This window comes from Saccostrea cucullata, unplaced genomic scaffold (genome assembly GCF_032062105.1).
Source record: "Saccostrea cucullata isolate Sc308-1 unplaced genomic scaffold, CSIRO_AGI_Scuc_v1 ctg6919, whole genome shotgun sequence".
NCBI classification, from domain to species: domain Eukaryota; kingdom Metazoa; phylum Mollusca; class Bivalvia; order Ostreida; family Ostreidae; genus Saccostrea; species Saccostrea cuccullata.
Window position 1 is genome coordinate 14,964 of NW_026928467.1, and position 12,537 is coordinate 27,500.

The 12,537-nt window shown below is 33.0% G+C and overlaps 1 protein-coding gene across 1 annotated transcript; it reads right to left on the bottom strand.

The window, feature by feature from the left end:
* Window positions 1-1,014: 1,014 nt before the first annotated feature.
* Window positions 1,015-11,651, bottom strand: LOC134277689 (uncharacterized). Its single transcript, XM_062760015.1, has 3 exons — window positions 10,681-11,651; window positions 2,778-4,226; window positions 1,015-2,014 (listed from the first exon to the last, which is right to left on the bottom strand). Exons 1-3 carry the CDS (start codon window positions 11,522-11,524, stop codon window positions 1,251-1,253), a joined length of 3,057 nt encoding a protein of 1,018 aa, XP_062615999.1. The 5' UTR covers window positions 11,525-11,651; the 3' UTR covers window positions 1,015-1,250.
* Between the last annotated feature and the right edge of the window lie 886 nt (window positions 11,652-12,537).

A 12,537-nucleotide genomic window follows, 5' to 3' on the forward strand; every position in this document is an offset into this window, starting at 1 on the left:
TCATTGTATCGCAACATCTATTTTTATCACAAAATCTATTTTTAGTATTCGGTTTTTATAGTTATTTTTAGCCTGAGGGTTCATCTGTATCTATTTTTATAAATATTTGTCCTTGTACCTCATCATTAACCAATGAAATTGCAGAACTGTGATCACGTGGAAGTCACTTTTGTTTTTACCATAGTACGTGAAGGACGCTTTTATGTAAACAGAGGGATTGTTTGTGTAAAAAATTAACCCTCCACCATCCCCATCTTATCCACCTCATTACACTTAGTATTATTTTATAGATGTGATTTATAATTGTGTTATATCGGCATGTACAAAAGGCAGAATATACGTCCATTTTGAGTTGAATACTCATTTACATTTGAATTCTATACATGTAGGTCAGCATAATCTTGTTGTTTTATACCTCAAATGTGAGAAAATCCTTTTTGGAAATACCACCTTAAATTTTACATTGTTTTTGAAGAAATTTTCTATATGTCATGGCAAAATTTTGTATATGCCACCTTGATTTTTACATTGTTTTGATTTTTCATATCACAGGGAGATCCCCCTGCCATTGTTGTATATATGTTACCTGGTGATCTCCCATCTTCTAAATGTACATTCAGCAATGACAATCATGTCTTGCTTAGACTTTAGGGAGATCCCGCTGCCATTGTGATATTAGGTGCTCAATAAGTCTATGTACGTTTGTCTGGGATCTCCCTAGTAGTTAAGGTAGTTTATTTCTAATTATTTGTTATTTTCGTCATTAATAAATGACAATATTCATCAAACAATGTCTTGTAGTGTTTTAAGGAAGTAAAAATTAACAAAGCTGCAGGACCAAATGGGAACTGGTTTTTACGCATTCTTTACAATACAGGCATTTGTCTAGCATAAGATAAATGGAGGGCATAAAGTAAAAAGTGATTATTTTGAAGAGGTATAAATAAAATAAAAAAGAATCATGTTATTTTTTTTTATTGAAAAAGGCTCACTATTTCACGAATAGCCCTTGTATTTAAGATAATCATTAAACTTTGTCACCTCATGCATCTTTGGTTCTTAAAGTGTAATAACAAAATTATTGCCATAATGACCTTATACATTATGGATTTTCAAGGCTTGATCTTCATACACACGATAAGATGCTTCAAATAAAGGTTTAAGGCTCCACAATTTATCAGATGATTATTTCAAGGCTCTTGTTTCTATACATTATGTACAGGGTTCAATACAAGATGCTCAAAAAGTTTTTAATTCTGATTGATGTCAAGCGATGCACCAGATGTCCTAGTCTGTAATCCCCTTTTCATTTCTTTAACTTGAGATTTTAAATACCCAACTTGCCTTCTTAAATTTCCAACTTCTGCTTGAACTTCCTTTCTCAATTTTCCAACATCTTTTTGCACACTATTTAATGAAGATTGAAAGTTTGTTTGTCGATTTTGTATATCTGTTATTGACAATTGCATTTGCAACAGTATTGCTTCTAAAGAAAGTTCAGACGAAGCATTATTCTGTTGTGATATTTGAGCACTTAAAGGATTTTCCGACGCTCTAGCTATGTTCTCAGAGGACAATAAAGGACCTGGCTTTAATATATGAGGGAGACGAAAAGAATCTAAAATCCTGGTCATTGGAGTAACAAAACAGGACCCTTTGGTGGTAGAACCAATAGCCATCCCAAGACAGCTCAGCGTCTTTTCAGGATTGATACAGAAGACAAAGGCTCCAGAATCACCGGGTTCAAAAAATGTTCCATGTGGAAGGCTTTGAATTTCAATTTGGTTGCACATAACAGCAATGGTATTGTCTGGCAAGTTTCCAGTATCGTCCACGAAGCGGATATGGACTCCATTGATGTAGAGATTTCCAATAGTGAATTTTGTTTTACTCCCATATTTTACGACACTGTCCGATTTACCTGGAATTCTGCTGCTTAGTTTGTAAATAGGATCAGGGTCTGGTACATTTACAACTTCTCCAGTAAATCTTGGTGGTTTATTCGGGTCAAAACCTGGAATTGAAAAAAATATTTTTTTTAAATTATAAACCGAATTCTTTTTGATTCTTTAGAAAATAATTTGGCAAAAGACAGAGGACATTTAACGTTTATATTTCTGAAGCAAAATTATTTTTATACTCTCTTTATTTGACTTTATAATGTTAAAACATTGAAAATGCTAACACAATTACAGTTTGATGGGATATCATTTCACTTTTTGCTGTGTTCTCAAATTTGAATATACATTGCACCAAATGGTTTAATAACTTTTTTTTTCGATTTGATTGCTTTTTTGCTTCATCAAAATAACATTCAGCTACTGAATGGCTTTGAACGAATATCCGTAACACTTTAAAACTTCTTTCTTATGAGAAAGAGATGACAATTTTAGTGTTTTCAAGGCCTCATTTCCGATATCATAATATTGAAAAAAAAATTCCATAATTTTTAAAGATATGTGAAACTGTTCTCTTTATTCTTTGGAATGATACTTATTTAAATATGATCAAGATTTTACAACAACTGCAATGGGGACAGATACATATATTTCTAGGCATCATCTAAATATTTAATTAATATCGTGTAAGTTTAAAATAGTAGAATTTGCAAAACAAACTAAAATCGTGACATTGAAAAATGAGAAGGAATCGGTTCAAACAGATTGTCAATAAGCAAATAGATAATTAAAAAACAATCAATAATTGCCATCAAAAATTTTGTGATCAAGCTTTAAATCTAGTGCCAAGATATAATATAAGACATTCAAACAACTTACCTGCTGAATAAAGTTGATCAGTTACTGGAAATTCGAATTCGTTTACAGTTGGGTCAAGTTGAATCAAGGCGGCGTCAACTGAATTTTCATTGGATAAATATGGAAAACATTTATCCACAATACTACCACACACTTGAAATTTATGTTGACTTTTATCAAATACCTCTACTTCTAAATCAGTATCATTGTCAAGCACATATTTATCTATATAAGCATTCGATATTTTCAATTCATCTGATGAAAATACAACATGGGCACATGTTATTAAACCAACTGCGTCATTTGACAAATCAACGAAACCCCCAATGCTTCCATTTCCTGGTGTGTTTATTCCTCTTGCACGACGAATATGTCCTCCAAAGTCTATCGATCTTCCACTTCCAAAAGAACAATATCCCTCCTGCACATCTACATCAAACCCATTGATTTGTTTTGGAAACTCTTTTTCTCCAAACGGAATATATCCTTTATGTAGACACAATAGACTTATGCAGGGTTTTCGGACAACCTTATGCTTTCCTTTTGAATATCCTGTTGATTTAAATGGAGATGCTGATATCAGAGTTAGGTTGGAATGCCTGATAAAAAGTTTTCTTGCTTCTCTTTCTGCAATAACAGGCAATTTTATCGCGGAAGAAGCCTCAGTAGAATTAAAGACAGTATATGCTTCATCAGATGGTTGTGTATAGTTATACAGCACCAGATTAACCCCCATGGCTTTCTCGGGGATTCCGTCTTTCATTTCTATAATTCCTTTGTATGACATCATCATCACAAGCCTACTTTCCAGCTTGCATTCATAACAAAAAGATAGACTGATTGAATTTTGTTGAAGCCTTGGGCATTTTCTTAAAATCACGTATTTTGCTGCTTGCAAGAGAGTGTCCTTTACAACAGAATTTATCTTCTTCCCTTCAAAACGTTTTTGCAAATTGAAATCAACATTAAACATGTATGACTTCACTAGCTCTAAAACTAATATGTGGTTTTTGTTTTCAATAGCGTAATCCATGCAGCGATCAGTAATCAAAGAAATGATTTTGGGTTTGAACTCAATTATTGCTGCTTTGGTATATGCAGCAAATAAAGTGGATAAAATGGCTCGACATTTTGCAGATTGCGTTTTTTGTAAGACTTCATCACAGCCCATCATCCAGCTAAAAAAATCCTCAACATGGAATTCAGAAAATGGTTCAAAATCTTTCATCTGCTTTTCGGCATTACTAAAATCCAGACCAGAACAGTCCAGATAATCAACTCTCTGAATGATGTTCTCATATTCAGTAGTTTTCGTCTGATCTTTGTGATATTGCTGAGGGTAAGTTTGTTCAATATTTATAGAATCGATTAGTCTTTGGATTCTAATTCCAGCTTCTCCATTTTTTCTGAGCTGTTCAAGTGTTTTGTCGAAAGACGAGTTTTTCTGAAGTGAGGTCTTTTCTTCAATATCTGCAATGGAATGATTAAACTCAATAAAATTTATTTCCTAGATTTGCCTTTAAATCACACAATGTTAATCTGATCGCAGATTGTTGTCCCATCCTACATCTATTCAATCTGCAATACCTGATGATCACTGCTTCTTTGTTAAGTCACTAACCAAAAGGTAATTCAGGAGTCATACAAAATGTCATCTTTACTTAATTTATAATTGACTATCTTATCATTAATAATCCCTTGAAGTGTAATTATTTAATCTCTGAATTCAATTAAGTTGCCTATTTATTTATTTTTGAGGTACGACAGGTGTGACAATAATTATCACTCTACCTGTCCATGTCATCTACTCTTTCATTGACATGACATTTTGAGTAAATCATATTAATTATTTAGATAAACTCAAAAGCAATCATATATGTATATGTAAAATGTTTAAAAAATCAGTGTAAGCAAAAGTCAAGAGTTAACGATAGAGTTAGCAATAGTTAGGGACAGTAGCTAGCAGTTCCAGCCATAGATGTGTATATAAAATGTACATATTTCTGTTATAAAAACTGGAAAAGCATTTGTATCTATGTCAAAATCCTTGATGGTTTGATGTCAAGGACAGTAATCAAGTCTTATACGCAGCATTGTTAAGGCTGAAAAAAGGAGGCGGTGCCTAATATATACGGGTAAATTTTACTGTGACGTCACACAAATATATGACTTTTATGTATTCCTCATAATACCAGAAAATGAAAAAAATTGCAACTTTAAACTGTATTAACATAATAAACAACAAAAAACTTATCAATGCATTAAAAAAGTTGCTAGTTAAATCCCATACAGCTGGTTATAAACAAATCACTGATCTCTATGAACTTGTCAATCATGACGTTATTTTGGAAAAAATGACGTATTTCATGAACTGTGAGAGGCAGATTTAGGAATTTATTAACAATGACAAATGCGTTTTATTATAAACAGTATGCAGTGAAACATGACTAATCCGACATGCACTGGGAGACAAATTTTGTGTCGGAATAGACAGGGTGTCAGATTGCAGTGTTAAAAACAAGGAAAATACTTAAATGGGAATGACGTCAGAATTCACAGTTTGTCGGATTATTCAGGTGTCGGATAAGACAAGTTTCACTGTATTATTTACATGTTTTAAATAGACTATTTTTACGAATGTATATCCTTTGTTTAGTGCGACTATTCATTACGAGGGACGTTCAATAAATAATGTCATTAGCTCGATGACATACAACATAGTAGTCATATGACATAAAGCTTGTCTTTCTCTCATTATCAAATCTTTAATGAATTGATAACAGTTTGTTTGACCACTTTTCATCGTATTATTTCATCGTGGGAAGCTGGAAAACAAGGGCTATTCGAGACACTGCATTAAAAATGAATGGTCAAGAATCCGTAAACTATTGTAAATTTAAACGCTTCACTAAAGTAGCTGTAAAACTTGTTAATATCCCAAAAATGTATTAATTGAAATATGTGAAATTTACAGCAACCAATGCCTGTTTTATAGACAGATGAACACGTAGATTTCAATAAACAAAAATTATTTTATGGGCATCAAAAATGGTAACCGTCCTTGGCAACAATAACTTACAACAACCGATGTAAATTTGCGAAATTTCAACAAATTATCACTGATTATGTTTTATTAACTTTAAGACAGTGCCCAGACACATAGCAAAATTGATCAAAATCATTTTGGGGATAGTTCATACTGTTTTAAAGAAACATTTTAAAGTAAAAAAGTTTAATACTCAAAGGTCATCCTATATTTTTAAAAATGAGTGAAACCGACAGTGTGTAGGAATATCCAAACAATTATTTTAAAAAATCAAAAAATGTACTTATCCACGTTTGTTTGAAATTCTAACAGATAATGAAACTTGAATCCACTTTGCTTTAAGCCCTCAAAACGAATTTACAGTAAGATGCACTTGACAAAACTGTAAAGGCCTAAGAAGAGCAAAGAATTGCAAGAGCATAAAACAGTTTTAATTTGCAATTTTCTTAAATATTAACTGTCTTGTTGTTCAAATTCATATTCCGGGAGGAAGTTCAATTTCTGGAGGAGTCTACAAAACACTTTTTTGCAAAAAATGAAAGGTTTAAGAGAGGAAGGAAACAGAAAGAGGAATTCACTACATTAAATGTCTTCATGACGGCGTCCAAATCCTCAGGCCATGAAGAGTAAAGGAGTTTTGGGGATAAACAGAAAGTTAATGTTTTGTCACACCAATAAAATTTGCCAGATGTTTCAACCTTTGCTTTGTTTCATTTCCTAAACTTAGAAAAACATCTATCAGAAAGAAAAAAAACAAGTACAGCAAATCATAGGATCTGCCATATTCCAGTATACGAAGGGTCACACTCAAAAATGTGTTCGAAAAACAATTAGAAATTGAATGAAAATGTTACGGATATGCGTTTTAATTGTTAAAGAGAATATTTTAGTTAAATCATTAAGACTTAGTCATATAAAAGTGTTTTTGTTTCTTTCCGAGCCCCAATGACATTATTATTGAACGCCCCTCGTAACATTCGAGAGAATGTATTTAAATAATGTTGTCACTTCAACATGTTCAAAGAGAAAGATAAAATCATTTACTTTTGATTGCAGTGTTGTTTTTTAAACTCACAAATTGAAATTTAAAAAAGATAAAATTAATGAATCTGTACTTTTAAATTGATACCTCAAAATAAATTGTGTTCCAAAGTTCATAATGATTTTTTAAACTGTTACATGTAAGTAATAGAAATGCCAGAATGAGCGGGCTTTCAACATGCACAGTCAATAGAGCTACCACGTAGAAAGATTAGCGAAACATTTTAGCGCAATATGACATCTTTTTAACTGTGACGTTTTTGTATTCAATTGTGACGGCAGTCAAGTGTATTGTGACGTGCCTGAAACAACGCTGTGTGAAAACGTATGCGCAGATCAAGTAGATCGGGCCTCGTTAAACAAAAGATAACCACTCAATTTTGTATTGACATAAAACATGAGGTAATCAATAGCTATCCAAAATGAAGCATTCCATGGATAAAATGAGGCACTGCCATCCTTTTTAAATCCAAGACAAACGCCTGTGGTGGCTTGTAACCAACCTTTAATTGTTCTTGCAAAAAGATACAATAAGAATGACGGAAAATTTACGGTGAAGATAGATTTGTTGTTATTATGTTTTATGGGTTGCATATTGAAATGGCAGCTTTCCAACTGCTGAGTAATTTGTTGAAAGGAAGCGGCTGGATGACAACATTAACCCAAGCAGAACTGCTGGGTCTTTCATAACAATTTCTAATCTTGCGCTAAAAAAGGCAAGATATCAGATTACTGCCTGCTGTTTGTATAACTTGATAAAAAGGCATGCCAAAATGCAAAGAAATTCGATAATTGCGATGAAATTGAAATAAATTACCTATTTTCCTTGGAGCTCAAAACAAGATATTAAATGATTTCACAATTCAAATTTTGGCCAAGGACTCTTTTGAAATTCGTTGTCTTCTCTTATGTAAGGTCTTTCAGAGAATCAGATTTCAGGCCTTTACAAAGAATCTTTATCATATCCAATTCCATATTTTGGCCCTTGGTCACATTAACTATGCTCAATGGCTACCATTTCACCTTCGGGTGAAAACAAAGCACCCGGACATTACCACTTATACGAGCCTGGTCTCGGATAAGTGAGTTAATTTCAGTAACCCTATGTCTCTCCATTCCAGATATCTTAAGTACTTTCAGATATATATTATATTCACCCTTAGTCACAACCTGTCATTCCGGATAATAATAAACCACAGAAACTTTAGTTCTTTCAACAAGACCAAACTCAAGCAAAGGAAGACACAGATGCATCACAACAGAGAGCTCTTTCACATCTACAAACTAAACTATCTATTAATTACTTGACTACATTTCCATAACTTAATCATCATTATAAGGCATATTCGAATATAACTTATAAGTTAATTAATTAAGACAAAAAAAATAGTATTATGAGTATGAATGTTATCTTTCTTAATCATGGGACTTTTACACACACAAACAAAAACAGAGATCCACTTTTGAAAGAGTCCCCTGTGTACATTTGTGGGATTCTTTCAATGAAGATAAAGGTTATCCATTTACTTTGTTAGACCCTTTTTGCAATACAAAAATGCAAATAGGTTAAGGGCTTCAATTGGTACATCATCGGATGCGTAGCTGTTGCAACCACTATTGAAATAACGACCACTGTTGAAATAATTATATCAATAGTGGTTGAGAGTGCATTTCAGTAGCAAACATAGTTAGTAACCACTATTGAAATACAACCACTATTGAAATAATTATATTAATAGTGGTTGAGAGTGGATTTCAATAGCAAACATAGTTAGTAACCACTATTGAAATACAACCACTATTGAAATAATTATATCAATAGTGGATGAGAGTGGATTTCAATAGCAAACATAGTTAGGGACCACTATTGAAATGCAACCACTATTTAAATTATTATATCAATAGTGGTTGAGAGTGCATTTCAATAACAAACATAGTTAGTAACCACAAATGAAATACGACCACTATTGAAATAATTATATCAATAATGGTTGAGAGTGCATTTCAATAACAAACATAGGTAATAACCACTATTGAAATGCAACACTATTTAAATTATTATTTCAATAGTGGGTGAGAGTTCATTTCAATATAATAACCATAGGTTTCAACCACTATTGAAATATATACTACCAGAATTGAAAGAAAAGTTTCACCGCCTCAGCAAGTTTTGAAATAATTATTTCAATATATATTGGATTAATTGTGCAATGCACTATTAAAATCAATAATTTAATCCATACTGAAATTTTTATTTCAAAAGTGAACATTATTTCAATAGTGGTTGCAAACTATGTTTGTTATTGAAATGAATCTCACCCACTATTGAAATAATTATTTCAATAGTAGTAGTATTTCAGTAGTGGTAACTATCTATGTTTGTTATTGAAATGCACTCTCACCCACTATTGAAATAATTATTTCATTAGTGGTTGTATTTCAATAGTGGTAATTACCTATGTTTTTTATTGAAATGCACTCTCAACCACTATTGATATAATTATTTCAATAGTGGTTGTATTTCAATAGTGGTTACTAACTATGTTTGTTATTGAAATGCACACTCAACCACTATTGATATAATTATTTCAATAGTGGTCGTTATTTCAATAGTGGTTGCAACACGTAGCTTTAGGAAATCGATTATGACGTCACGGTAAAACTGTACAAATGGATCTCGACGAATAAATTCTTATTTACTTTTCATAAACTCTCACTTACAATCATTTCTCCTAATCAATGCATAACTTATCTTGTCGTCATAACTCTATTTGAAAGTAGAATCAAAGGCACCTTGATCTCGCTGTACTGACTGAGATGACGTCATAGACTAGTTTGATACGCAGTTTCTCTGTGCTTGAGACGTTGATCAAGCTTATATTGAAGCTTGTCAATGTAAAAATTAGAATTATATAAGTGTGATCTGACTAAAAGAGTCATATTTCTAAATACATTAATGAAGGATAATACATATTTTACAGTATAATTAAATTAAAAGCGAATAGGTTTCATATAAAGTAACTGTAGCGCACATCTATACACAAACGTAAATTAATACAATTACAGGCACAACCCTTCGAATATCTCAAAATTTTTCACACCAAAATATTTTCCAAATCTTATTTCATCTAAAAGCTAGTTATTGAAACATCCAATTTTTGGGCGGGTTCGAGGGATACGTCCTTCTACTTTCACACATTTTAATTTTATTCTTAATACTTATGAAAAGGGACAATCTTCTCTGTAGAATATATAAAAGGATTATTTTGAACGACAAAGACCGACAGCTGAAAATTAAAAACCAACATAAGTTCAATTGCACCTATGGATAAGACGGGAAAAATAGATATAAACTGTAGATTTAATAGCTAATACTTTTTGAACCATAGCACGTGAAGAACATCAATTAAGGCTAATTGATACAAGTATTAATGGTGTAAATTTATACTTTCATCCCACATTCGAGATTCTTACGTTACTTTGTTAAATCTTTTAATTCCTTCAATGTGTCTTTGTTAAGATTACCTTGAATTATTACTGTGATATGCATTATAATATAGCATATGATCACCGCTGAAAAACATGAAAAAGTGGTTATAAGAAAATTCATTTCTATGGCCAAACTTTTTGACTTTATAAACATCAAGAACCTATGACTAGAAATCATCTGGAGACAAAATTGAATTTTCTCCAATAATTAGCAAAATTACATAACAAAGCAGTGTGAAAGAGACACTGCATAGTCTGTCTGGAGACAATGATGTCAGAGAAAAATACTAGTAACTAAAACTAAAAGAGCTGACACAGTCAGCGACTATTGGACATGACAGAACATACCTTTAGAACCTATTTTGTTCTCTTTATTCTTCTTTTTCTGCTTTTTTTCATCCTCAGCAGCAAGACCTAGGCTTTGTGCGATGGGCCTTCCCTCGGGCATTCCCTCTACTTTGTGTTTGGTACTAGACATGAGCTTCCCGATAGAACTCCCGACCTTATTAAGCTCGTACAAACCCTGGCCAAACGGGGGATCACTCCCATACCCTCCATGCTGATATTTCTTTTTCTCAATTTTTACATATTTCCTTCTAGTGCTGCCAATATAAGGGGAAAAAATGCTATGCTTAGGAAAATTAATCTGTTCATCAACATCCCGTAGAGAAGATCCCGATCTTTCTTTATATGCCCTCTGACCTTTTTCAAAAGAGAAAGGTGAAGAACTTATGTTTTCGTAATCATCACAAAATTCGCGGGTCATTGGTATGTAATAGTTTTGATGACGCCTTCGGTCACTCCTGGCGTACAGCCTCTGGTGAAGATCTCGGGAATCAGAGTCACTGTCGATATCAGTTTCAAAGCCATCGTCATCAATAGGAACCGTTCGGCGAGAAAACGTCCCCATCTGAACTCCCTGAAATGTTGATTCTCTTTCACTGCCCTTACCATTCCGAGGCAATTTAATGTAATTTTCATCGGAATCAATTTCAGAAGCTTTATCATAGTCTAGATGATATGATGTTGTTGGTGTGATTTTGACGGTAGACGACAAATAGTCAAAACACCCTCGCTTATCACATTCGCTATCCTCCTGCTTAGAATAGCTTCCAGCAAATGGACGGGCCTGAATCCTGACTACGTCATCAACACTGTCCTTACTCGATGCCCTGTCCTCTGTTTCAGACATTCCTGTGGCAGTCACTTCAATGGACAGTTTGTCCCTGTTCTTTGCCAGATTAAAACTATAGGCTCTTTAGTGCACTGAATTCATCGTCTAGATCATCAGCTTTTACACATGCTCTGTTTCATCGACTCCTTTCTAAAAAAACATAAAAGATGAAAACATTGTGGTAACTTATTCACTTCAATAAGTATAAAAACTTAATATTGGGTGAAAACATTTTTTCGATGTCATTCTTTAATTTTTACAGTCTCATATTTTAATCAAAGTACTCAGAAGTACAGAGAGCCGGGCTTATTTACAGAGTAGAATGGATTTCTTACATGAATCACGTTTATGTTCTGATGAAAAAATTATTTTAAAACTGTCAATATAAATGATAAGACACTGACAGTGAGTTTTTCAATCCTAATACCACGGTCCGATTTTGTCAGAATCAGAATTAATCTGGTACCGCAGCTGAATGTACAGAAAGCCGGGCTTATTTACAGAGTACAATGGATTTCTTACATGAATCACGTTTATGTTCTGATGAAAAAATTATTTTAAAATCAATATAAAAGATAAGACACTGACAGTGAGTTTTTTTTAATCCTAATACCAAGGTCCGATTTTGTCAGAATCAGAATTAATCTGGTACCGCACCTGAATGTAAAAAGGCCAGTCTGGTTCCCTCTCCTGCTTTACCTCGTATGTGTAGAGAACTTCGGTAACACTGATTATAAAAAATCCTTACGCTAATGAACTATGTTCTTTGACTTATGAAGTTTTCAAAGTCATTACTACTAATGTTTATTTTATATAGATAAACTTCGTTTTATTTTTGTTGCTTTATTTAGCGTTTGTATTATCTCAAAAGCGGTTGAGAGTAAGAACTATATTTTTGCACGTAACTTTAAAATGGCGACTATTGGGTTAACAACCTGCCTTGAACAGGATCACATAAGCCGGAAATTGCTCTTGGAGCAATAAGCCCGGCTAAAAATTGCACTTGTCTAGTGCAGTATTATCTTCATGAG

Excerpts from the sequence above, each read along its gene's own strand:
- LOC134277689 (XM_062760015.1), bottom strand. The coding sequence starts at position 11,524 with ATGTCTGAAACAGAGGACAGGGCATCGAGTAAGGACAGTGTTGATGAC. Across the intron at positions 4,227-10,680 it reads GAACAAAATAGGTTCTAAAG|ATATTGAAGAAAAGACCTCA; the intron begins GTATGTTCTGTC and ends ATTCCATTGCAG. Across the intron at positions 2,015-2,777 it reads TGATCAACTTTATTCAGCAG|GTTTTGACCCGAATAAACCA; the intron begins GTAAGTTGTTTG and ends TTTCAATTCCAG.